A 24,224-nucleotide genomic window follows, 5' to 3' on the forward strand; every position below is an offset into this window, starting at 1 on the left:
TGTATAGAGCCATGTTATTTTCTTCTCCCTGTATATAGCCATGTTATTTTCTTCTCCCTGTATATAGCCATGTTATTTTCTTCTCCCTGTATATAGCCATGTTATTTTCTACTTCCTGTATATAGCCATGTTATTTTCTTCTCCCTGTATATAGCCATGTTATTTTCTACTTCCTGTATATAGCCATGTTATTTTCTTCTCCCTGTATATAGCCATGTTATTTTCTTCTCCCTGTATATAGCCATGTTATTTTCTTCTCCCTGTATAGAGCCATGTTATTTTCTTCTCCCTGTATATAGTCATGTTATTTTCTACTTCCTGTATATAGCCATGTTATTTCTACTTCCTGTATATAGCCATATTTTTTACTCGTTATTGTTATTAGTTAGTCACTGTGTATTTATTCCTCGTGTTACCATTTCATTTTAAAAGGACCCGTCAGTCAGCATTTCCCCTGTTGTCTACAAAGTATGTGACAAATAAAATGTTATTTGATTTAATGAAACACTCCCTTCAGCAAATCAACAAATAATTGTGTTATGTGGAAATATGCACGTGATAAAGTAGCTAAGCTTTACCAATAAAAACTAAGCCGAGCTTTATAATTTCCACAGGCGTCAATGCATTGTGTAGGCAGCAGCAGCACCATTTCTTTGGCGCCACAAGCTGAGCCAGAACACAGTGTTCCAATGTTCCACAGGCAGAATCCTCACTATATCACTTTCCAAGGCCTCAGCCAATCCCTGGCCACCTCACAGAACTCTGAGTTATGTTGCCTAGCAACCGTTGCCGCGAATGGGAGGGAGGAAGGAGTGTGAGTGAGGAGAGCTGAAATTAACAACAGATAAAATGCTCATCGGGAGGCTGATGCCCCAAAAACACTGTTATCATAGCGATGATGATAGTGATGACGGTGCATCTGTTAAACACCCCTTAAACAACAGTTTATTTGCATGATAAATGGATAAAGTGAAGTGTTTAATATAGTGAGATACAGTGGCCTTCAGAAAGTATTCATAGCCCTTGACTCATTCCCCATCTCCCGGGTGGCGCAGTGGTCTAGGGCACTGCATCGCAGTGCTAGCTGCGCCACCAGAGTCTCTGGGTTCGCGCCCAGGCTCTGTCGCAGCCGGCCGCAACCGGGAGATCCGTGGGGCGACGCACAATTGGCATAGCGTCGTCCGGGTTAGGGAGGGTTTGGCCGGTAGGGAGGGTTTGGCCGGTAGGGATATCCTTGTCTCAGTATGTAAAAAATAAAAAATGTAATAAAAATGTATGCACTCTACTGTAAGTTGCTCTGGATAAGAGCGTCTGCTAAATGACTAAAATGTAAAATGTAAAAAATGTTGTGTTACAGCGTGAATTCAAAAATGAATTCAAAATATTTTTTTCTGAGAAAATGACAAAGTGAAATTATATTTATTTAGTTTTTTTTCAAATGTATTTAAAATGAAATACAGAAATATCTCATTTACATAAGTATTCACACCCCTGAGACAATACATGTTAGAATCGGCTTTGGCAGTGAGTCTTTCTGAGTAAGTCTCTAAGAGCTTTGCAAATCTGAGCTGTGTTCAAATACCCATGCTAACATACTGTATACTACATACTTAATGAGTATATACTACATACTATATACTATTAGTACATTTTAATATACTGTAAACTAACGGTATCCTTTCAGTTACGCGTACTAGCGCTTCACCTGTTAACCGGAAGTTGATGCTGTTGCTATGCAACCTATTGGTAGCTTGTTAGCATAACATATTACTAGCTAGACATTTTACGATTCGTGAATTCAATCTGGAGTGCCAGGGTGCGCTCTGGGGCCTTCGTAAATCCAGAGCGTTGTCAGATTGTACTTTCGTAAATTCTGAGTATTTCGCCCGCCGGATCGTTCAGAACGCACACTGGACACTCTGGTTGATCTGAGCGTTCTGACCTAACGGCAGTCAAGTGCAAGCCAACTGGCAAACATTAGCTGGCTTGTTAGCTACTTCCAGACACAAATGAAAGAACACCTCACTCTGACCATTTTACTCGTCCTAGCAGAGCTGGTTAGGCTGTTTTCATGTTATCCACACTCTGAAATCGGAGTAGATAGCCAGAATTAACAATGTCCATTTGAGAACGCACAACGACTATAACACTTAACTAAGAATGACGTGAATAATCAAGTTAATAAACGTTGGGTAGTTAGTTAGCATATATTGTTAAATATATGCTAAGTTTTATGTATTAGTAGCCAACTAACTTTAAGTAACTAGCTAACATACTGGTACATACTGCTGTAAGGACAGTGTAGCTAACATACTGGTACATACTGCTGTAAGGACAGCGTAGCTAACATACTGGTACATACTGCTGTAAGGATTGCGTAGCTAACAAATTGTCAGCCAAAATAACGTGTAACGTAACTTATTTGAAAAGTCATTCGTTTTTTTACATTGAGAAACATTATCTTAACCTTTTTTCATAATTAGTTAAAAGCAATGAATTTGTATCCACTCTCGTCGGACTCCGGCTGCATATTTTCCACAATTTTCTTCAAATCTGAAAAACGTCGTGAAGTCACATCAATTTTCTTTAGAATTGCATTATGGGCCCTGAAAGCACAGAAATAGTGTCCACTGCTTGTATACTTTGTTTTTGTTGGCGAATTTAGTACGACATCCGGGAACTTTTGGCACACTAACTATATCCATACTATGACCAATACGCATACTATATACTCAATCACGTCACCAATAGTACGGTTAGTATGGTTTTATGTATTTTTAATTGAACCTTTATTTAACTCGGCAAGTCGGTTAAGAACAAATTATTATTTACAATGACGGCCTACCCTCTGGTCCTCTGTTCCCGTGTCACTGTGGTTTCTATCTCTGTCTCTCTGGTCCTTTGTTCCCGTGTCTCTGTGGTTTCTATCTCTGTCTCTCTGGTCCTCTGTTCCGGTGTCACTGTGGTTTCTATCTCTGTCTCTCTGGTCCTCTGTTCCCATGTCTCTCTGGTCCTCTGTCTCTCTGGTCCTCTGTTCCCGTGTCTCTGTGGTTTCTATCTCTGTCTCTCTGGTCCTCTGTTCCCGTGTCTCTGTGGTTTCTATCCCTGTCTCTCTGGTCCTCTGTTCCCGTGTCTCTGTGGTTTCTATCTCTGTCTCTCTGGTCCTCTGTTCCCATGTCTCTCTGGTCCTCTGTCTCTCTGGTCCTCTGTTCCCGTGTCTCTGTGGTTTCTATCTCTGTCTCTCTGGTCCTCTGTCCACGTGTCACTGTGGTTTCTATCTCTGTCTCTCTGGTCCTCTGTCTCTCTGGTCCTCTGTTCCCGTGTCACTGTGGTTTCTATCTCTGTCTCTCTGGTCCTCTGTCTCTCTGGTCCTCTGTCCCCATGTCACTGCAGTTTCTATCTTTGTCTCTCTGGTCCTCTGTCCCCGTGTCACTGTGGTTTCTATCTCTGTCTCTCTGGTCCTCTGTTCCCGTGTCACTGTGGTTTCTATCTCTGTCTCTCTGGTCCTCTGTTCCCATGTCTCTGTGGTTTCTATCTCTGTCTCTCTGGTCCTCTGTTCCCGTGTCACTGTGGTTTCTATCTCTGTCTCTCTGGTCCTCTGTTCCCATGTCTCTCTGGTCCTCTCTCTCTGGTCCTCTGTTCCCGTGACTCTGTGGTTTCTATCTCTGTCTCTCTGGTCCTCTGTTCCCGTGTCTCTGTGGTTTCTATCTCTGTCTCTCTGGTCCTCTGTTCCCGTGTCTCTGTGGTTTCTATCTCTGTCTCTCTGGTCCTCTGTTCCCATGTCTCTCTGGTCCTCTGTCTCTCTGGTCCTCTGTTCCCGTGTCTCTGTGGTTTCTATCTCTGTCTCTCTGGTCCTCTGTTCCCGTGTCTCTGTGGTTTCTATCTCTGTCTCTCTGGTCCTCTGTTCCCGTGTCTCTGTGGTTTCTATCTCTGTCTCTCTGGTCCTCTGTTCCCATGTCACTGTGGTTTCTATCTCTGTCTCTCTGGTCCTCTGTCCCCGTGTCACTGTGGTTTCTATTTCTGTCTCTCTGGTCCTCTGTTCCCATGTCTCTGTGGTTTCTATCTCTGTCTCTCTGGTCCTCTGTTCCCATGTCACTGTGGTTTCTATCTCTGTCTCTCTGGTCCTCTGTTCCCATGTCTCTCTGGTCCTCTGTCTCTCTGGTCCTCTGTTCCCGTGTCTCTGTGGTTTCTATCTCTGTCTCTCTGGTCCTCTGTTCCCGTGTCTCTGTGGTTTCTATCCCTGTCTCTCTGGTCCTCTGTTCCCGTGTCTCTGTGGTTTCTATCTCTGTCTCTCTGGTCCTCTGTTCCCATGTCTCTCTGGTCCTCTGTCTCTCTGGTCCTCTGTTCCCGTGTCTCTGTGGTTTCTATCTCTGTCTCTCTGGTCCTCTGTCCACGTGTCACTGTGGTTTCTATCTCTGTCTCTCTGGTCCTCTGTCTCTCTGGTCCTCTGTTCCCGTGTCACTGTGGTTTCTATCTCTGTCTCTCTGGTCCTCTGTCTCTCTGGTCCTCTGTCCCCATGTCACTGCAGTTTCTATCTTTGTCTCTCTGGTCCTCTGTCCCCGTGTCACTGTGGTTTCTATCTCTGTCTCTCTGGTCCTCTGTTCCCGTGTCACTGTGGTTTCTATCTCTGTCTCTCTGGTCCTCTGTTCCCATGTCTCTGTGGTTTCTATCTCTGTCTCTCTGGTCCTCTGTTCCCGTGTCACTGTGGTTTCTATCTCTGTCTCTCTGGTCCTCTGTTCCCATGTCTCTCTGGTCCTCTCTCTCTGGTCCTCTGTTCCCGTGACTCTGTGGTTTCTATCTCTGTCTCTCTGGTCCTCTGTTCCCGTGTCTCTGTGGTTTCTATCTCTGTCTCTCTGGTCCTCTGTTCCCGTGTCTCTGTGGTTTCTATCTCTGTCTCTCTGGTCCTCTGTTCCCATGTCTCTCTGGTCCTCTGTCTCTCTGGTCCTCTGTTCCCGTGTCTCTGTGGTTTCTATCTCTGTCTCTCTGGTCCTCTGTTCCCGTGTCTCTGTGGTTTCTATCTCTGTCTCTCTGGTCCTCTGTTCCCGTGTCTCTGTGGTTTCTATCTCTGTCTCTCTGGTCCTCTGTTCCCATGTCACTGTGGTTTCTATCTCTGTCTCTCTGGTCCTCTGTCCCCGTGTCACTGTGGTTTCTATTTCTGTCTCTCTGGTCCTCTGTTCCCATGTCTCTGTGGTTTCTATCTCTGTCTCTCTGGTCCTCTGTTCCCATGTCACTGTGGTTTCTATCTCTGTCTCTCTGGTCCTCTGTCTCTCTGGTCCTCTGTCTCTCTGGTCCTCTGTCTCTCTGGTCCTCTGTCTCTCTGGTCCTCTGTCTCTCTGGTCCTCTGTCTCCCTGGTCCTCTGTCTCTCTGGTCCTCTGTCTCTCTGGTACTCTGTTCCCGTGTCACTGTGGTTTCTATCTCTGTCTCTCTGGTCCTCTGTCTCTCTGGTCCTCTGTCTCCCTGGTCCTCTGTCTCTCTGGTCCTCTGTTCCCGTGTCACTGTGGTTTCTATCTCTGTCTCTCTGGTCCTCTGTCTCTCTGGTCCTCTGTCCCCGTGTCACTGTGGTTTCTATCTCTGTCTCTCTGGTCCTCTGTTCCCGTGTCACTGTGGTTTCTATCTCTGTCTCTCTGGTCCTCTGTCCCCGTGTCACTGTGGTTTCTATTTCTGTCTCTCTGGTCCTCTGTTCCCATGTCTCTGTGGTTTCTATCTCTGTCTCTCTGGTCCTCTGTTCCCATGTCACTGTGGTTTCTATCTCTGTCTCTCTGGTCCTCTGTCTCTCTGGTCCTCTGTCTCTCTGGTCCTCTGTCTCTCTGGTCCTCTGTCTCTCTGGTCCTCTGTCTCCCTGGTCCTCTGTCTCTCTGGTCCTCTGTCTCTCTGGTACTCTGTTCCCGTGTCACTGTGGTTTCTATCTCTGTCTCTCTGGTCCTCTGTTCCCGTGTCACTGTGGTTTCTATCTCTGTCTCTCTGGTCCTGTCCCCGTGTCACTGTGGTTTCTATCTCTGTCTCTCTGGTCCTCTGTCCCCATGTCTCTGTGGTTTCTATCTCTGTCTCTCTGGTCCTCTGTTCCCGTGTCACTGTTCCGGGTGGATTAACTAGACTAAACCTCAGCACACAGCCTAGATTACACAGACATCTCAGCTATAACAGGGCCCACCTCACTACACAGCCTAGATTACACAGACATCCCAGCTATAACAGGGCCCATCTCACTACACAGCCTAGATTACACAGACATCCCAGCTATAACAGGGCCCGTTTCACTACACAGTCTAGATTACACAGACATCCCAGCTATAACAGGGCCCACCTCACTACACAGTCTAGATTACACAGACATCCCAGCTATAACAGGGCCCATCTCACTACACAGCCTAGATTACACAGACATCCCAGCTATAACAGGGCCCGTTTCACTACACAGCCTAGATTACACAGACACCTCAGCTATAACAGGGCCCGCCTCACTACACAGTCTAGATTACACAGACATCCCAGCTATAACAGGGCCCGTTTCACTACACAGTCTAGATTACACAGACACCTCAGCTATAACAGGGCCCACCTCACTACACAGCCTAGATTACACAGACATCCCAGCTATAACAGGGCCCATCTCACTACACAGTCTAGATTACACAGACATCCCAGCTATAACAGGGCCCACCTCACTACACAGTCTAGATTACACAGACATCCCAGCTATAACAGGGCCCACCTCACTACACAGTCTAGATTACACAGACACCTCAGCTATAACAGGGCCCACCTCACTACACAGTCTAGATTACACAGACATCCCAGCTATAACAGGGCCCACCTCACTACACAGTCTAGATTACACAGACATCCCAGCTATAACAGGGCCCACCTCACTACACAGCCTAGATTACACAGACATCCCAGCTATAACAGGGCCCACCTCACTACACAGCCTAGATTACACAGACATCCCAGCTATAACAGGGCCCACCTCACTACACAGCCTAGATTACACAGACATCCCAGCTATAACAGGGCCCACCTCACTACACAGTCTAGATTACACAGACATCCCAGCTATAACAGGGCCCACCTCACTACACAGTCTAGATTACACAGACACCTCAGCTATAACAGGGCCCACCTCACTACACAGTCTAGATTACACAGACATCCCAGCTATAACAGGGCCCACCTCACTACACAGTCTAGATTACACAGACATCCCAGCTATAACAGGGCCCACCTCACTACACAGCCTAGATTACACAGACACCTCAGCTATATAGTTGTATAGCTTCAATGCCATACAACTCTCCTTCCGTGGCCTCCAATTGCTCTTAAATACAAGTAAAACTAAATGCATGCTCTTCAACCGATCGCTGCCCGCACCCGCCCGCCCGTCCAACATCACTACTCTGGACGGCTCTGACTTAGAATATGTGGACAACTACAAATACCTAGGTGTCTGGTTAGACTGTAAACTCTCCTTCCAGACTCACATCAAACATCTCCAATCCAAAGTTAAATCTAGAATTGGCTTCCTATTCCGCAACAAAGCATCCTTTACTCATGCTGCCAAACATACCCTTGTAAAACTGACCATCCTACCGATCCTCGACTTCGGTGATGTCATTTACAAAATAGCCTCCAAAACCCTACTCAATAAATTGGATGCAGTCTATCACAGTGCCATCCGTTTTGTCACCAAAGCCCCATATACTACCCACCACTGCGACCTGTACACTCTCGTTGGCTGGCCCTCGCTTCATACTCGTCGCCGAACCCACTGGCTCCAGGTCATCTACAAGACCCTAATAGGTAAAGTCCCCCCTTATCTCAGCTCGCTGGTCACCATAGCAGCACCTACCTGTAGCACGCGCTCCAGCAGGTATATCTCTCTGGTCACCCCCAAAACCAATTCTTCCTTTGGCCGCCTCTCCTTCCAGTTCTCTGCTGCCAATGACTGGAACGAACTACAAAAATCTCTGAAACTGGAAACACTTATCTCCCTCACTAGCTTTAAGCACCAGCTGTCAGAGCAGCTCATAGATTACTGCACCTGTACATAGCCCATCTATAATTTAGCCCAAACAACTACCTCTTTACCTACTGTATTTATTTATTTATTTTGCTCCTTTGCACCCCATTATTTCTATCTCTACTTTGCACATTCTTCCACTGCAAACCAACCATTCCAGTGTTTTTTTACTTGCTATATTGTATTTACTTCGCCACCATGGCCTTTTTATATTTTTATTTATTTATATATATATTTTGTTTGCCTTCACCTCCCTTATCTCACCTCACTTGCTCACATTGTATATAGACTTATTTTTCACTGTATTATTGACTGTATGTTTGTTTTACTCCATGTGTAACTATGTGTTGTTGTATGTGTCGAACTGCTGTGCTTTATCTTGGCCAGGTCGCAATTGTAAATGAGAACTTGTTCTCAACTAGCCTACCTGGTTAAATAAAGGTGAAATAAAATAAATAAATAAATAAATAACAGGGCCCATCTCACTACACAGCCTAGATTACACAGACACCTCAGCTATAACAGGGCCCATCTCAACACACAGCCTAGATTACACAGACACCTCAGCTATAACAGGGCCCATCTCACTACACAGTCTAGATTACACAGACACCTCAGCTATAACAGGGCCCATCTCACTACACAGCCTAGATTACACAGACATCCCAGCTATAACAGGGCCCATCTCACTACACAGTCTAGATTACACAGACACCTCAGCTATAACAGGGCCCACCTCACTACACAGTCTAGATTACACAGACATCCCAGCTATAACAGGGCCCACCTCACTACACAGTCTAGATTACACAGACATCCCAGCTATAACAGGGCCCACCTCACTACACAGTCTAGATTACACAGACATCCCAGCTATAACAGGGCCCACCTCACTACACAGTCTAGATTACACAGACACCTCAGCTATAACAGGGCCCATCTCACTACACAGTCTAGATTACACAGACATCCCAGCTATAACAGGGCCCACCTCACTACACAGTCTAGATTACACAGACATCCCAGCTATAACAGGGCCCACCTCACTACACAGTCTAGATTACACAGACATCCCAGCTATAACAGGGCCCACCTCACTACACAGTCTAGATTACACAGACATCCCAGCTATAACAGGGCCCACCTCACTACACAGCCTAGATTACACAGACATCCCAGCTATAACAGGGCCCACCTCACTACACAGCCTAGATTACACAGACATCCCAGCTATAACAGGGCCCATCTCACTACACAGTCTAGATTACACAGACATCCCAGCTATAACAGGGCCCACCTCACTACACAGTCTAGATTACACAGACATCCCAGCTATAACAGGGCCCACCTCACTACACAGTCTAGATTACACAGACACCTCAGCTATAACAGGGCCCACCTCACTACACAGTCTAGATTACACAGACATCCCAGCTATAACAGGGCCCACCTCACTACACAGTCTAGATTACACAGACATCCCAGCTATAACAGGGCCCACCTCACTACACAGCCTAGATTACACAGACATCCCAGCTATAACAGGGCCCACCTCACTACACAGCCTAGATTACACAGACATCCCAGCTATAACAGGGCCCACCTCACTACACAGCCTAGATTACACAGACATCCCAGCTATAACAGGGCCCACCTCACTACACAGTCTAGATTACACAGACATCCCAGCTATAACAGGGCCCACCTCACTACACAGTCTAGATTACACAGACACCTCAGCTATAACAGGGCCCACCTCACTACACAGTCTAGATTACACAGACATCCCAGCTATAACAGGGCCCACCTCACTACACAGTCTAGATTACACAGACATCCCAGCTATAACAGGGCCCACCTCACTACACAGCCTAGATTACACAGACACCTCAGCTATATAGTTGTATAGCTTCAATGCCATACAACTCTCCTTCCGTGGCCTCCAATTGCTCTTAAATACAAGTAAAACTAAATGCATGCTCTTCAACCGATCGCTGCCCGCACCCGCCCGCCCGTCCAACATCACTACTCTGGACGGCTCTGACTTAGAATATGTGGACAACTACAAATACCTAGGTGTCTGGTTAGACTGTAAACTCTCCTTCCAGACTCACATCAAACATCTCCAATCCAAAGTTAAATCTAGAATTGGCTTCCTATTCCGCAACAAAGCATCCTTTACTCATGCTGCCAAACATACCCTTGTAAAACTGACCATCCTACCGATCCTCGACTTCGGTGATGTCATTTACAAAATAGCCTCCAAAACCCTACTCAATAAATTGGATGCAGTCTATCACAGTGCCATCCGTTTTGTCACCAAAGCCCCATATACTACCCACCACTGCGACCTGTACACTCTCGTTGGCTGGCCCTCGCTTCATACTCGTCGCCGAACCCACTGGCTCCAGGTCATCTACAAGACCCTAATAGGTAAAGTCCCCCCTTATCTCAGCTCGCTGGTCACCATAGCAGCACCTACCTGTAGCACGCGCTCCAGCAGGTATATCTCTCTGGTCACCCCCAAAACCAATTCTTCCTTTGGCCGCCTCTCCTTCCAGTTCTCTGCTGCCAATGACTGGAACGAACTACAAAAATCTCTGAAACTGGAAACACTTATCTCCCTCACTAGCTTTAAGCACCAGCTGTCAGAGCAGCTCATAGATTACTGCACCTGTACATAGCCCATCTATAATTTAGCCCAAACAACTACCTCTTTACCTACTGTATTTATTTATTTATTTTGCTCCTTTGCACCCCATTATTTCTATCTCTACTTTGCACATTCTTCCACTGCAAACCAACCATTCCAGTGTTTTTTTACTTGCTATATTGTATTTACTTCGCCACCATGGCCTTTTTATATTTTTATTTATTTATATATATATTTTGTTTGCCTTCACCTCCCTTATCTCACCTCACTTGCTCACATTGTATATAGACTTATTTTTCACTGTATTATTGACTGTATGTTTGTTTTACTCCATGTGTAACTATGTGTTGTTGTATGTGTCGAACTGCTGTGCTTTATCTTGGCCAGGTCGCAATTGTAAATGAGAACTTGTTCTCAACTAGCCTACCTGGTTAAATAAAGGTGAAATAAAATAAATAAATAAATAAATAACAGGGCCCATCTCACTACACAGCCTAGATTACACAGACACCTCAGCTATAACAGGGCCCATCTCAACACACAGCCTAGATTACACAGACACCTCAGCTATAACAGGGCCCATCTCACTACACAGTCTAGATTACACAGACACCTCAGCTATAACAGGGCCCATCTCACTACACAGCCTAGATTACACAGACATCCCAGCTATAACAGGGCCCATCTCACTACACAGTCTAGATTACACAGACACCTCAGCTATAACAGGGCCCACCTCACTACACAGTCTAGATTACACAGACATCCCAGCTATAACAGGGCCCACCTCACTACACAGTCTAGATTACACAGACATCCCAGCTATAACAGGGCCCACCTCACTACACAGTCTAGATTACACAGACATCCCAGCTATAACAGGGCCCACCTCACTACACAGTCTAGATTACACAGACACCTCAGCTATAACAGGGCCCATCTCACTACACAGTCTAGATTACACAGACATCCCAGCTATAACAGGGCCCACCTCACTACACAGTCTAGATTACACAGACATCCCAGCTATAACAGGGCCCACCTCACTACACAGTCTAGATTACACAGACATCCCAGCTATAACAGGGCCCACCTCACTACACAGTCTAGATTACACAGACATCCCAGCTATAACAGGGCCCACCTCACTACACAGCCTAGATTACACAGACATCCCAGCTATAACAGGGCCCACCTCACTACACAGCCTAGATTACACAGACATCCCAGCTATAACAGGGCCCACCTCACTACACAGCCTAGATTACACAGACACCTCAGCTATAACAGGGCCCACCTCACTACACAGCCTAGATTACACAGACACCTCAGCTATAACAGGGCCCACCTCACTACACAGCCTAGATTACACAGATATCCCAGCTATAACAGGGCCCACCTCACTACACAGCCTAGATTACACAGATATCCCAGCTATAACAGGGCCCACCTCACTACACAGTCTAGATTACACAGACATCCCAGCTATAACAGGGCCCACCTCACTACACAGTCTAGATTACACAGACATCCCAGCTATAACAGGGCCCACCTCACTACACAGTCTAGATTACACAGACATCCCAGCTATAACAGGGCCCACCTCACTACACAGTCTAGATTACACAGACATCCCAGCTATAACAGGGCCCACCTCACTACACAGCCTAGATTACACAGACATCCCAGCTATAACAGGGCCCACCTCACTACACAGCCTAGATTACACAGACACCTCAGCTATAACAGGGCCCATCTCACTACACAGTCTAGATTACACAGACATCCCAGCTATAACAGGGCCCACCTCACTACACAGCCTAGATTACACAGACATCCCAGCTATAACAGGGCCCACCTCACTACACAGTCTAGATTACACAGACACCTCAGCAGATTCTAAACAGTCTGTTGGTCTGTCTGTTATCACAGAGGCACAGACACCCAGAGTCACACCATGCAGAGAGAGAGAGAGACTGACTGATCAGACAGACAGACAGACAGACAGACAGACAGACAGACAGACAGACAGACAGACAGACAGACAGACAGACAGACAGACAGACAGACAGACAGACAGACAGTGTGTGTTTCAGAGGTCTGTACTTCCTGGTTTGAACATTGAACATTCTAATAAACAACTGACACTTGGTTTCTTGTTTCTCACTTTTTTATTTACAGAAGGTGTGTTAGTTTGTCTGCTTTGACACATAAACCTTTATATTGACAAGTCCTGCACTTTAAAGCACATATTGATCTGACAACCATTATGATTTCAAGACGTAATATATTGACTTTAACTTGTTAAAATCTTCAGTACACACAAACACACACAAAAACATGTAGTTTGTCCATTTTCTAACAGATAGTTCCACCGGAATGATTTCACAAGCAACTATAAAGATACAATGTATAAAACTCTTACTTAAAAAACATTAAATAAATAAAAACTTGCTTCAAAAGTAAATTCAAAAGAGAACCCACAAACAGGCATTGTACACACGTAGAGAATATTATTGGTAGTAGTCATATCTGTTTACAACCGGATTTATAATTCTCTTTCGCTCCCAACATCGATTTTGGAAGATGAGAAAAATACACCTATTATTATTATCTCACATTTATAAATAGAGAAACACACAAAGAGTCACACACATAGAAATAGAGTCCAATCTTGAATGGGGTAGGCCTGTTCTATTGGATTGTATTTCTACGGTCACAAGCCATAGGCCTGGTCCGTGGTCTCGTTCCATTGGGAGGGAATCAAGGAAACGAGACTCGAGACTGCTGGCGGCTTCTACACTTCAAGGAACAACTACACGACCCAACACATTACAGCAGTAACATGACATTTACAATATAGCATCGATTATCATAAAAGATTCGTCTTGAAGACGAAGGAAGAACATTTTTCTCAGGTGGAATGCTTGTTTGTGGTTTTTTGTGTAACAGGATTAGATTTGTATTATTGTGGTACTTTCATCGTTTGTCCTTTTTGTTGTAATAAATTGTGCTGCTGGTTGGATGGAGACTTGGAATGATGGTTTTATGCTTCTTGTTCGTAGTCGTGGCCCTGCTCCTTGGAGAGAAGAGAGAGAGACAGAGCTCAGAGAGGGAGACAGTATTTAAATAGAGAGAGAGACAGAGCTCAGAGAGAGGGAGACAGTATTTAAATAGAGAGAGAGACAGAGCTCAGTTGCAAGTGAGACAGTATTTAAATAGAGAGGAGAGAGAGACAGAGCTCAGAGAGAGGGAGACAGTATTTAAATAGAGAGAGAGACAGAGCTCAGAGAGAGGGAGACAGTATTTAAATAGAGAGGAGAGAGAGACAGAGCTCAGAGAGAGGGAGACAGTATTTAAATAGAGAGGAGAGAGAGACAGAGCTCAGAGAGAGGGAGACAGTATTTAAATAGAGAGAGAGCTCAGAGAGAGGGAGACAGTATTTAAATAGAGAGAGAGACAGAGCTCAGAGAGAGGGAGACAGTATTTAAATAGAGAGAGAGACAGAGCTCAGAGAGAGGGAGACAGTATTTAAATAGAGAGGAGAGCGAGACAGAGCTCAGAGAGAGGGAGACAGTATTTAAATAGAGAGGAGAGAGAGACAGAGCTCAGAGAGAGGGAGACAGTATTTAAATAGAGAGAGAGACAGAGCTCAGAGAGAGGGAGACAGTATTTAAATAGAGAGAGAGACAGAGCTCAGAGAGGGAGACAGTATTTAAATAGAGAGGAGAGAGAGACAGAGCTCAGAGAGAGGGAGACAGTATTTAAATAGAGAGGAGAGAGAGACAGAGCTCAGAGAGAGGGAGACAGTATTTAAATAGAGAGAGAGACAGAGCTCCGAGAGGGAGACAGTATTTAAATAGAGAGAGAGACAGAGCTCAGAGAGAGGGAGACAGTATTTAAATAAAGAGGAGAGAGAGACAGAGCTCAGAGAGAGGGAGACAGTATTTAAATAGAGAGAGAGCTCAGAGAGAGGGAGACAGTATTTAAATAGAGAGGAGAAAGAGACGCAGAGTTCACATAAGCAGAACAATGGAAGAAACAGACATTAAGTTGATTTGTTGGATCTCATCAGATAAACTCTGACCCAGAGGGATCTAACCAGACGAATGACATGAAGACAACCTGGCAATAAGGACACAATGTCCTCTTTTTAACCCGTCAGGAAAAATGATCATCACACTACAGTATAACGAAGTACAACGTCAGAGCGACCTTAACACAACATCTAGCATTCTCCTCAAGATCTTCGACCGGAGCCGGGTTCGAGTCCCGGTCGACCCCCCACCCCACAATATTAACAGCTTCAGTCCAGTGTCAATACTTCAATTTATCCACCAGAGGGCAGCACTAGCTAACGTATACGATACGAGCTGCTCCAAGGACACAGTAGAGAACAGACGTATTAGTAGCGTCCTCTCATTAGCGAACTAGCTCTAACATCTCCATGGTAACAGACACTGGTACTCATATAGTGATGCCTTGAAGTCATTTATCTATGGAAAAGACTGTGTGGTTATAGATGGGACACACGTTACATCCACATCCTGACTGTGACTACTGTATGTAGATCAGGGGTGGGCAATTCCAGTCCTCGAGGGCCTGGTTGGTGTCACCATTTTTCTCCATCTCTAGCAAACACAGCTGATTAATCAAATGATATTCTAAACTGAAGTTGATGATTAGGTGATTATTGGAGTCAGGTGTGTTAGTTGGGTGCTGAGGGAAAACTGTGACACCAATCAGGCTCACGAGGACTGGAGTCGCCCTCCCTCCTCCTCTTCCTCCTCCTCCTCCTCCTCCTCCTCAGGCAGATCAGCTGTACAGAAAGGCTCCATGTTGTTTACAGAAACGCAGGGAATCCTCTGACACTACCCCATAATGCATTGCAACTCTGACGTCATCACCACCACACCCCGTTCAGCTAGAGATAGCACGCTGAGAGAGAGAGAGAGAGAGAGAGAGGGAGGGAGGGAGGGAGGGAGGGAGGGAGGGAGGGAGGGAGGGAGGGAGGGAGGGAGGGAGGGAGGGAGGGAGGGAGGGAGGGAGGGAGGGAGAGAGAGAGATGTGGAGACGGAGGAGAAGGGGGAGGAGGCGAGAGCAATAGGGGGATGGTGGAGGGTGAGAGAGAAAGAGGAGGGAGAGACAAGGATGGAGATAAAGACTGAGCTGGAAAAGGGAGAAATAGAGAGCGATGAGGAAGGATGAGGAAGGATAGGGAGGAATACAGACATTCATCCCTATCCTTCATGATATTTTACAGTTTAATATTGCAGGAATCATTTGCATTAAACAGAAAAGAGTTTAATGTAGTATTTTTTTCTGTAATTGATTTGTACGATCAAATATTTATGTAGGGCAGAAGAACATCACAGTTAATAAACCACTGAATTGGTTCTGAACCGTTCGTTTAAGATGACTCCTTTGAGATTCTTTGATTCGTCATTGGTTCCCTGCTGATTCTCAGGTTCCAGATGATTCTTTGATTCGTCATTGGTTCCCTGCTGATTCTCAGGTTCCAGATGAATCTTTGATTCGTCATTGGTTCCCTGCTGATTCTCAGGTTCCAGATGATTCTTTGATTCGTCATTGGTTCCCTGCCTATTCTCAGGTTCCAGATGAATCGATTCGGTACTCTGTGTTTTTTTGCCCTTGACAAATGAATCCATTCAGGACAGTTTGTTTTGTCCTTGAGAGCTGCCTTCCCAAAATAACCATCTGTCTCAACCACTGAGACACACACACACTCACACACTCACACTCACACTCACAATCACACACACACACACACACACACACACACACACACACACACACACACACACACACACACACACACACACACACACACACACACACACACACACACACACACACACACACACACAATATTGGAGGGGTTGTGCCCGCCTGTCTATCTGGCATGTGACAGAGTGTGCAAAGCTGTCATCAAGGCAAAGGGTGGCTACTTTGAAGAATCTCAAATATAAAATATATTTTGATTTCTTTAACACTTTTTTGTTTACTACATGATTCCATACGTGTAGTTTCATAGTTTGTTTTCACTATTATTTTACAATGTATAAAATAGTCAAAAAATTAAGAAAAACCCTGGAATGAATACCTTAGGTCCAAACTTTTGACTGTCACTGTATACAAAATATTTTAAAAGTCTCTCACGTCTAAACCTATTGAGAGAGACCAAGCGCCAACTTAGTCCCAAAAGTCGTCCCAAAAGTGCTAAATCCCTATCACAGCAAAGATCAGAGGTGCGCCTTTTTTCCATTATTATGGACGGCTGTCATCACATTCTCCAAACTGTTTTTTCTCCGCTCTCGCTTGATAACTAAATGAGGACACGAGTGGAGATTGGATCACGGAAACAAGGTTTTCTGAAAGTACCGGGTCCGTTACTAGAAAATGTAACGGTAATAATATGGCAATATTTAAAGGCAGTAACGAGCTGTATCACTCCATTACGCATAAAAGTAATGTTATTATGTAACGATTTACTGTTGTAACACATTACCCCTGACACTATGTGTGTGTGTGTGTGTGTGTGTGTGTGTGTGCGTGCGTGCGTGCGTGGGTGCGTGCGTGCGTGCGTGTGTGCATGAGAGTGTGTGCATGAGATTGTGTGCGTTAGGGCTCTGCTTACCCGACCCAAGCCCGACAGGGCCCGGATATTATACATCGGGTTAGGGCTCGGGTATCACTAAATTCATCACTAATATTTTGAAGCTCATTCGCTCGTGCTCCGCTGATCAGTACAGTCAAATCTTGTCTGACTAAGATCATAGCATGGTGTCAGAAGTGCTTCGCAGAAAGAAGATTATTTCACAGAAAATAATCATGTTCCTTGATTTTAGAGTGATGAAAAGTAGCTCACAGCTCACTGCTCTCTCCTGCCTCTTCATCGAGCAGCCCAAGGGGAGCCGTTGCTATGGATACTCACAGACTGAGAGCGCCATGAGCAGAGAGCACACAGAGCGAGCTGAGCGCAGGGAGCGAGTGGATTTACTCAAATATTTTGGGTTTTGGGCAGGGCCTTAAAATTGGCAGAAGCAATCACGCCTCGGTAGGGCTCGGGCTTAAAATTCATGGCTCTAGTGTGCGTGTGTGTGTGTGTGTGTGTGTGTGTGTGTGTGTGTGTGTGTGTGTGTGTGTGTGTGTGTGTGTGTGTGTGTGTGTGTGTGTCCCTATTACCTGCTGGTTCTCATCATATGTCTCTCCCTCCTGCTGATCTCCCTGTGGCTCTCCTTCCATGGCCTCCTGCCCATACTCCTCAGGCTGTGGATACACACACACACACACACACACACACACACACACACACACACACACACACACACACACACACACACACACACACACACACACACACACACACACACACACACACACACACACACACACACACACACACACAGACAGACAATTGTAAAACAAAACGAACACACCAAAAAACTACTTTTCATTTTACAAATAATTAAATAAAGTGTTAGTGAACTGTTAGAGAGAGATAGTCCAGGGCAGGAAACACAGTGTAAGTACTTTGGACTCTTGATGATAATGTGATAATACGGACTACGAAGGGAAGCACAGCCGAGAGCTGCTTAGTGACACGAGCCTACCAGACGAGCTAAACTACTTCTATGCTCGTTTCGAGGCAAGCAACACTGAATCATTGCTTTGCTTTATCTTGGCCAGGTCGCAGCTGTAAATGAGAACTTGTTCTCAACTGGCCTACCTGGTTAAATAAAGGTGAGAAGAAAAAAAACGTCTATAGTGATAAAGGGGCTGGTGATAGTCTATAGTGATATAGGGGCTGGTGATAGTCTATAGTAATATAGGGGCTGGTGATAGTCTATAGTGATATAGGGGCTGGTGATAGTCTATAGTGATATAGGGGCTGTTGATAGTCTATAGTAATATAGGGGCTGGTGATAGTCTATATACTAGTGATATAGTGGCTGGTGATAGTCTATAGTGATATAGAGGCTGGTGATAGTCTATAGTGATATAGGGGCTGGTGATAGTCTATAGTAATATAGGGGCTGGTGATAGTCTATAGTGATATAGGGGCTGGTGATAGTCTATAGTAATATAGGGGCTGTTGATAGTCTATAGTAATATAGGGGCTGGTGATAGTCTATAGTGATATAGGGCTGGTGATAGTCTATAGTGATATAGGGGCTGGTGATAGTCTATAGTGATATAGGGGCTGGTGATAGTCTATAGTAATATAGGGGCTGGTGATAGTCTATAGTGATATAGGGGCTGGTGATAGTCTATAGTAATATAGGGGCTGTTGATAGTCTATAGTAATATAGGGGCTGGTGATAGTCTATAGTGATATAGGGCTGGTGATAGTCTATAGTGATATAGGGGCTGGTGATAGTCTATAGTGATATAGGGGCTGGTGATAGTCTATAGTGATATAGGGGCTGGTGATAGTCTATAGTGATATAGGGGCTGTTGATAGTCTATAGTAATATAGGGGCTGGTGATAGTCTATAGTAATATAGGGGCTGGTGATAGTCTATAGTGATATAGGGGCTGGTGATAGTCTATAGTGATATAGGGGCTGGTGATAGTCTATAGTAATATAGGGGCTGGTGATAATCTATAGTGATATAGGGGCTGGTGATAGTCTATAGTGATATAGGGGCTGGTGATAGTCTATAGTGATATAGGGGCTGTTGATAGTCTATAGTAATATAGGGGCTGGTGATAGTCTATATACTAGTGATATAGTGGCTGGTGATAGTCTATAGTGATATAGAGGCTGGTGATAGTCTATAGTGATATAGGGGCTGTTGATAGTCTATAGTAATATAGGGGCTGGTGATAGTCTATAGTGATATAGGGCTGGTGATAGTCTATAGTGATATAGGGGCTGGTGATAGTCTATAGTGATATAGGGGCTGGTGATAGTCTATAGTGATATAGGGGCTGGTGATAGTCTATAGTGATATAGGGGCTGTTGATAGTCTATAGTAATATAGGGGCTGGTGATAGTCTATAGTGATATAGGGCTGGTGATAGTCTATAGTGATATAGGGGCTGGTGATAGTCTATAGTGATATAGGGGCTGGTGATAGTCTATAGTGATATAGGGGCTGGTGATAGTCTATAGTAATATAGTGGCTGGTGATAGTCTATAGTAATATAGTGGCTGGTGATAGTCTATAGTGATATAGGGGCTGGTGATAGTCTATAGTGATATAGGGGCTGGTGATAGTCTATAGTGATATAGTGGCTGGTGATAGTCTATAGTAATATAGTGGCTGGTGATAGTCTATAGTGATATAGGGGCTGGTGATAGTCTATAGTAATATAGTGGCTGGTGATAGTCTATAGTGATATAGGGGAAGGTGATATTCTATAGTGATATAGGGGCTGTTTATAGTCTATAGTGATATAGTGGCTGGTGATAGTCTATATACTAGTGATATAGTGGCTGGTGATAGTCTATAGTGATATAGAGGCTGGTGATAGTCTATAGTAATATAGTGGCTGGTGATAGTCTATAGTAATATAGTGGCTGGTGATAGTCTATAGTGATATAGTGGCTGGTGATAGTCTATATACTAGTGATATAGGGGCTTGTGATTTTCTATAGTGATATAGGGGCTGGTGATAGTCTATAGTGATATAGGGGCTGGTGATAGTCTATAGTGATATAGGGGCTGGTGATAGTCTATAGTGATATAGGGGCTGGTGATAGTCTATATACTAGTGATATAGGGGCTTGTGATAGTCTATAGTGATATAGGGGCTGGTGATAGTCTATAGTGATATAGGGGCTGGTGATAGTCTATACTGATATAGGGGCTGGTGATAGTCTATAGTGATATAGTGGCTGGTGATAGTCTATATACTAGTGATATAGGGGCTTGTGATAGTCTATAGTGATATAGGGGCTGGTGATAGTCTATAGTGATATAGGGGCTGGTGATAGTCTATACTGATATAGGGGCTGGTGATAGGCTATAGTGATATAGGGGCTGGTGATAGTCTATAGTGATATAGTGGCTGGTGATAGTCTATAGTGATATAGGGGCTGGTGATAGTCTATAGTGATATAGGGGCTGGTGATAGTCTATAGTGATATAGTGGCTGGTGATAGTCTATATACTAGTGATATAGTGGCTGGTGATAGTCTATAGTGATATAGGGGCTGGTGATAGTCTATAGTGATATAGGGGCTGGTGATATTCTATAGTGATATAGGGGCTGGTGATAGTCTATAGTAATATAGGGGCTGGTGATGTGTGCCGTGTGTCTGTGTGTGTGTGTGTGTGTGTGTGTGTGTGTGTGTGTGTGTGTGTGTGTGTGTGTGTGTGTGTGTGTGTGTGTGTGTGTGTGTGTGTGTGTGTGTGTGTGTGTGTGTGTGTGTGTGTGCCGTGTGTTTGCGGTGCGTGTGTTTGCATGTGTGTGTGTTTGCGGGGTGTGTGTGTTTGAGGTGTGTGTGTTTGCGGGGTGTGTGTGTTTGAGGTGTGTGTGTTTGCGGGGTGTGTGTGTGTGTGTGTTAGTCGTACGTTCATGTCAGATGGGAACTCGTCCTTCTTCCCCAGGCCGGTGGCAGCAGCGATGTTCCCCATGGCTCCACCAGCAAGGTCCTTCGCTGCAACATCACACACAGACACATTATTAACACACACATCAAACGCACACACACATTAACACACATGCACATACACAGCACATCCCCTGATGTTTTTGTTCTCTAGTACATTAGTCTCGAAGGCGTTATGTCTTTACCAGTCTAATCCTGTTTGGTTTGTTGTCCTAGTTTGACTCTAAGGCGTAATATCTTTACCAGTCTAATCCTGTTTCGTTTGTTGTCCTAGTTTGACTCTAAGGCGTAATATCTTTACCAGTCTAATCCTGTTTCGTTTGTTGTCCTAGTTTGACTCTAAGGAGTTATATCTTTACCAGTCTAATCCTGTTTGGTTTGTTGTCCTAGTTTCACTCTAAGGCGTAATATCTTTACCAGTCTAATCCTGTTTCGTTTGTTGTCCTAGTTTGACTTGAAGGTGTATCTTTACCAGTCTAATCCTGTTTCGTTTGTTGTCCTAGTTTGACTCGAAGGTGTATCTTTACCAGTCTAATCCTGTTTGGTTTGTTTTCCTAGTTTGACTCGAAGGCGTTATATCTTTACCAGTCTAATCCTGTTTGGTTTGTTGTCCTAGTTTGACTCGAAGGCGTTATATCTTTACCAGTCTAATCCTGTTTGGTTTGTTGTCCTAGTTTGACTCGAAGGTGTATCTTTACCAGTCTAATCCTGTTTCGTTTGTTTTCCTAGTTTGACTCGAAGGCGTTTTATACTGTATCTTTACCAGTCTAATCCTGTTTGGTTTGTTTTCCTAGTTTGACTCGAAGGCGTTATATCTTTACCAGTCTAATCCTGTTTGGTTTGTTGTCCTAGTTTGACTCGAAGGTGTTATATCTTTACCAGTCTAATCCTGTTTCGTTTGTTGTCCTAGTTTGACTCTAAGGCGTTTTATACTGTATCTTTACCAGTCTAATCCTGTTTGGTTTGTTGTCCTAGTTTGACTCGAAGGCGTTATGTCTTTACCAGTCTAATCCTGTTTGGTTTGTGCACCAGAAGCAGGTCAAACTTGTTTTCTGATCCAGGCTAACTTGATTGAAACTTGAGACTAAGTATCTTGCTGTTGTGATACTGGTAACACTGATGTCACTGTTTGAACCAGAGACTCAACAGTACACTTACCTGAACCAACACCATCTTTGGCCTTGGTGCCTGAAAAGAGAGAAAAATACAAATGTTACTACATTAAAATATTACATTATCCCTCCATTATCACACATAATGTGTTACTACATTATCCCTCCACTATCACACATCATGTGTTACTACATTAAAATGCTACATTATCCATCCATTATCACACATCATGTTTTACTACATTAAAATGCTACATTATCCCTCCATTATCACACATCATGTCTTAGTACATAAAAATATTACACTATCCCTCCATTATCACACATCATGTGTTACTACATTAAAATACTACATTATCCCCCCATTATCACACATCATGTGTTACTACATTAAAATGCTACATTATCCCTCCATTATTACACATCATGTCTTAGTACATAAAAATGTTACATTATCCCTCCATTATCACACATAATGTGTTACTACATTATCCCTCCACTATCACACATCATGTGTTACTACATTAAAATGCTACATTATCCATCCATTATCACACATCATGTTTTACTACATTAAAATGCTACATTATCCCTCCATTATCACACATCATGTCTTAGTACATAAAAATATTACACTATCCCTCCATTATCACACATCATGTGTTACTACATTAAAATACTACATTATCCCCCCATTATCACACATCATGTGTTACTACATTAAAATGCTACATTATCCCTCCATTATTACACATCATGTCTTAGTACATAAAAATATTACATTATCCCTCCATTATCACACATCATGTCTTACTACATAAAAATTCTACATTATCCCTCCATTATCACACATCATGTGTTACTACATTAGAATATTACATTATCCCTCCATTATCACACATCATGTTTTACTACATTAACATGCTACATTATCCCTCCACTATCACACATCATGTCTTAGTACATAAAAATATTACATTATCCTTCCATTATCACACATCATGTCTTAGTACATACAAATATTACATTATCCCTCCATTATCACACATCATGTCTTAGTACATAAAAATATTACATTATCCCTCCATTATCAAACATCATGTTTTACTACCTTCCAATCCTACATTGCCATACATAATGATAAGTATCACTCTCAATAGAGTTACCAGCATATTCCTCATATTCCTACTGCACATACAGTAAATGAGGCATTACCGTATAAACAAACCTCTAATGCTTTACTAGACAGACAGACAGACCAGTCAGTCAGAGACCAGACAGACAGACAGATGAGTGACGGTGCTCTAGTGACGAGGATGAGCTGAGCGAAGAGCACCCAGAGTCGTGATGTAGAGAGAGAGTTTGGGTTAACTTCAGAGCTAGGAGCCATCAGAGCTAGGAGCCATCAGAGCTAGGAGCCATCAGAGCTAGGAGCCATCAGAACTAGGAGCCATCAGAGCTAGGAGCCATCAGAGCTAGGAGCCATCAGAGCTAGGAGCCATCAGAGCTAGGAGCCATCAGAGCTAAGAGCCATCAGCACTAGGAGCCATCAGAGCTAGGAGCCATCAGAACTAGGAGCCATCAGAGCTAGGAGCCATCAGAGCTAGGAGCCATCAGAGCTAGGAGCCATCAGAGCTAGGAGCCATCAGAACTAGGAGCCATCAGAGCTAGGAGCCATCAGAGCTAGGAGCCATCAGAGCTAGGAGCCATCAGAGCTAGGAACCATCAGAGCTAGGAGCCATCAGAACTAGGAGCCATCAGAGCTAGGAGCCATCAGAGCTAGGGGCCATCAGAGCTAGGAGCCATCAGAGCTAGGAGCCATCAGAACTAGGAGCCATCAGAACTAGGAGCCATCAGAG

General features: G+C 44.2%; 1 protein-coding gene across 3 annotated transcripts in view; it reads right to left on the bottom strand.

The window, feature by feature from the left end:
- Positions 1 to 12,823: 12,823 nt before the first annotated feature.
- Positions 12,824 to 24,224, bottom strand: part of LOC139574668 (beta-synuclein-like) — a 30,587-nt gene continuing 19,186 nt past the window's right edge. Inside the window, exons 3-6 of one of the 3 annotated variants that reach the window (XM_071399445.1) lie at positions 22,412 to 22,441; positions 21,216 to 21,301; positions 17,878 to 17,961; positions 12,824 to 13,744 (exon numbers count right to left, since the gene is read on the bottom strand). In XM_071399445.1, coding sequence (XP_071255546.1) covers positions 13,718 to 13,744; positions 17,878 to 17,961; positions 21,216 to 21,301; positions 22,412 to 22,441 — 227 coding nt within the window. In that variant the 3' untranslated portion in view covers positions 12,824 to 13,717. Of the gene's footprint in view, positions 13,751 to 17,877; positions 17,962 to 21,215; positions 21,302 to 22,411; positions 22,442 to 24,224 lie in introns of all 3 variants that reach the window. The other 2 variants (XM_071399444.1, XM_071399443.1) reach the window with 2 other exon arrangements.

The sequence above is a fragment of the Salvelinus alpinus genome, chromosome 4 (genome assembly GCF_045679555.1).
Source record: "Salvelinus alpinus chromosome 4, SLU_Salpinus.1, whole genome shotgun sequence".
Lineage (NCBI taxonomy): Eukaryota > Metazoa > Chordata > Actinopteri > Salmoniformes > Salmonidae > Salvelinus > Salvelinus alpinus.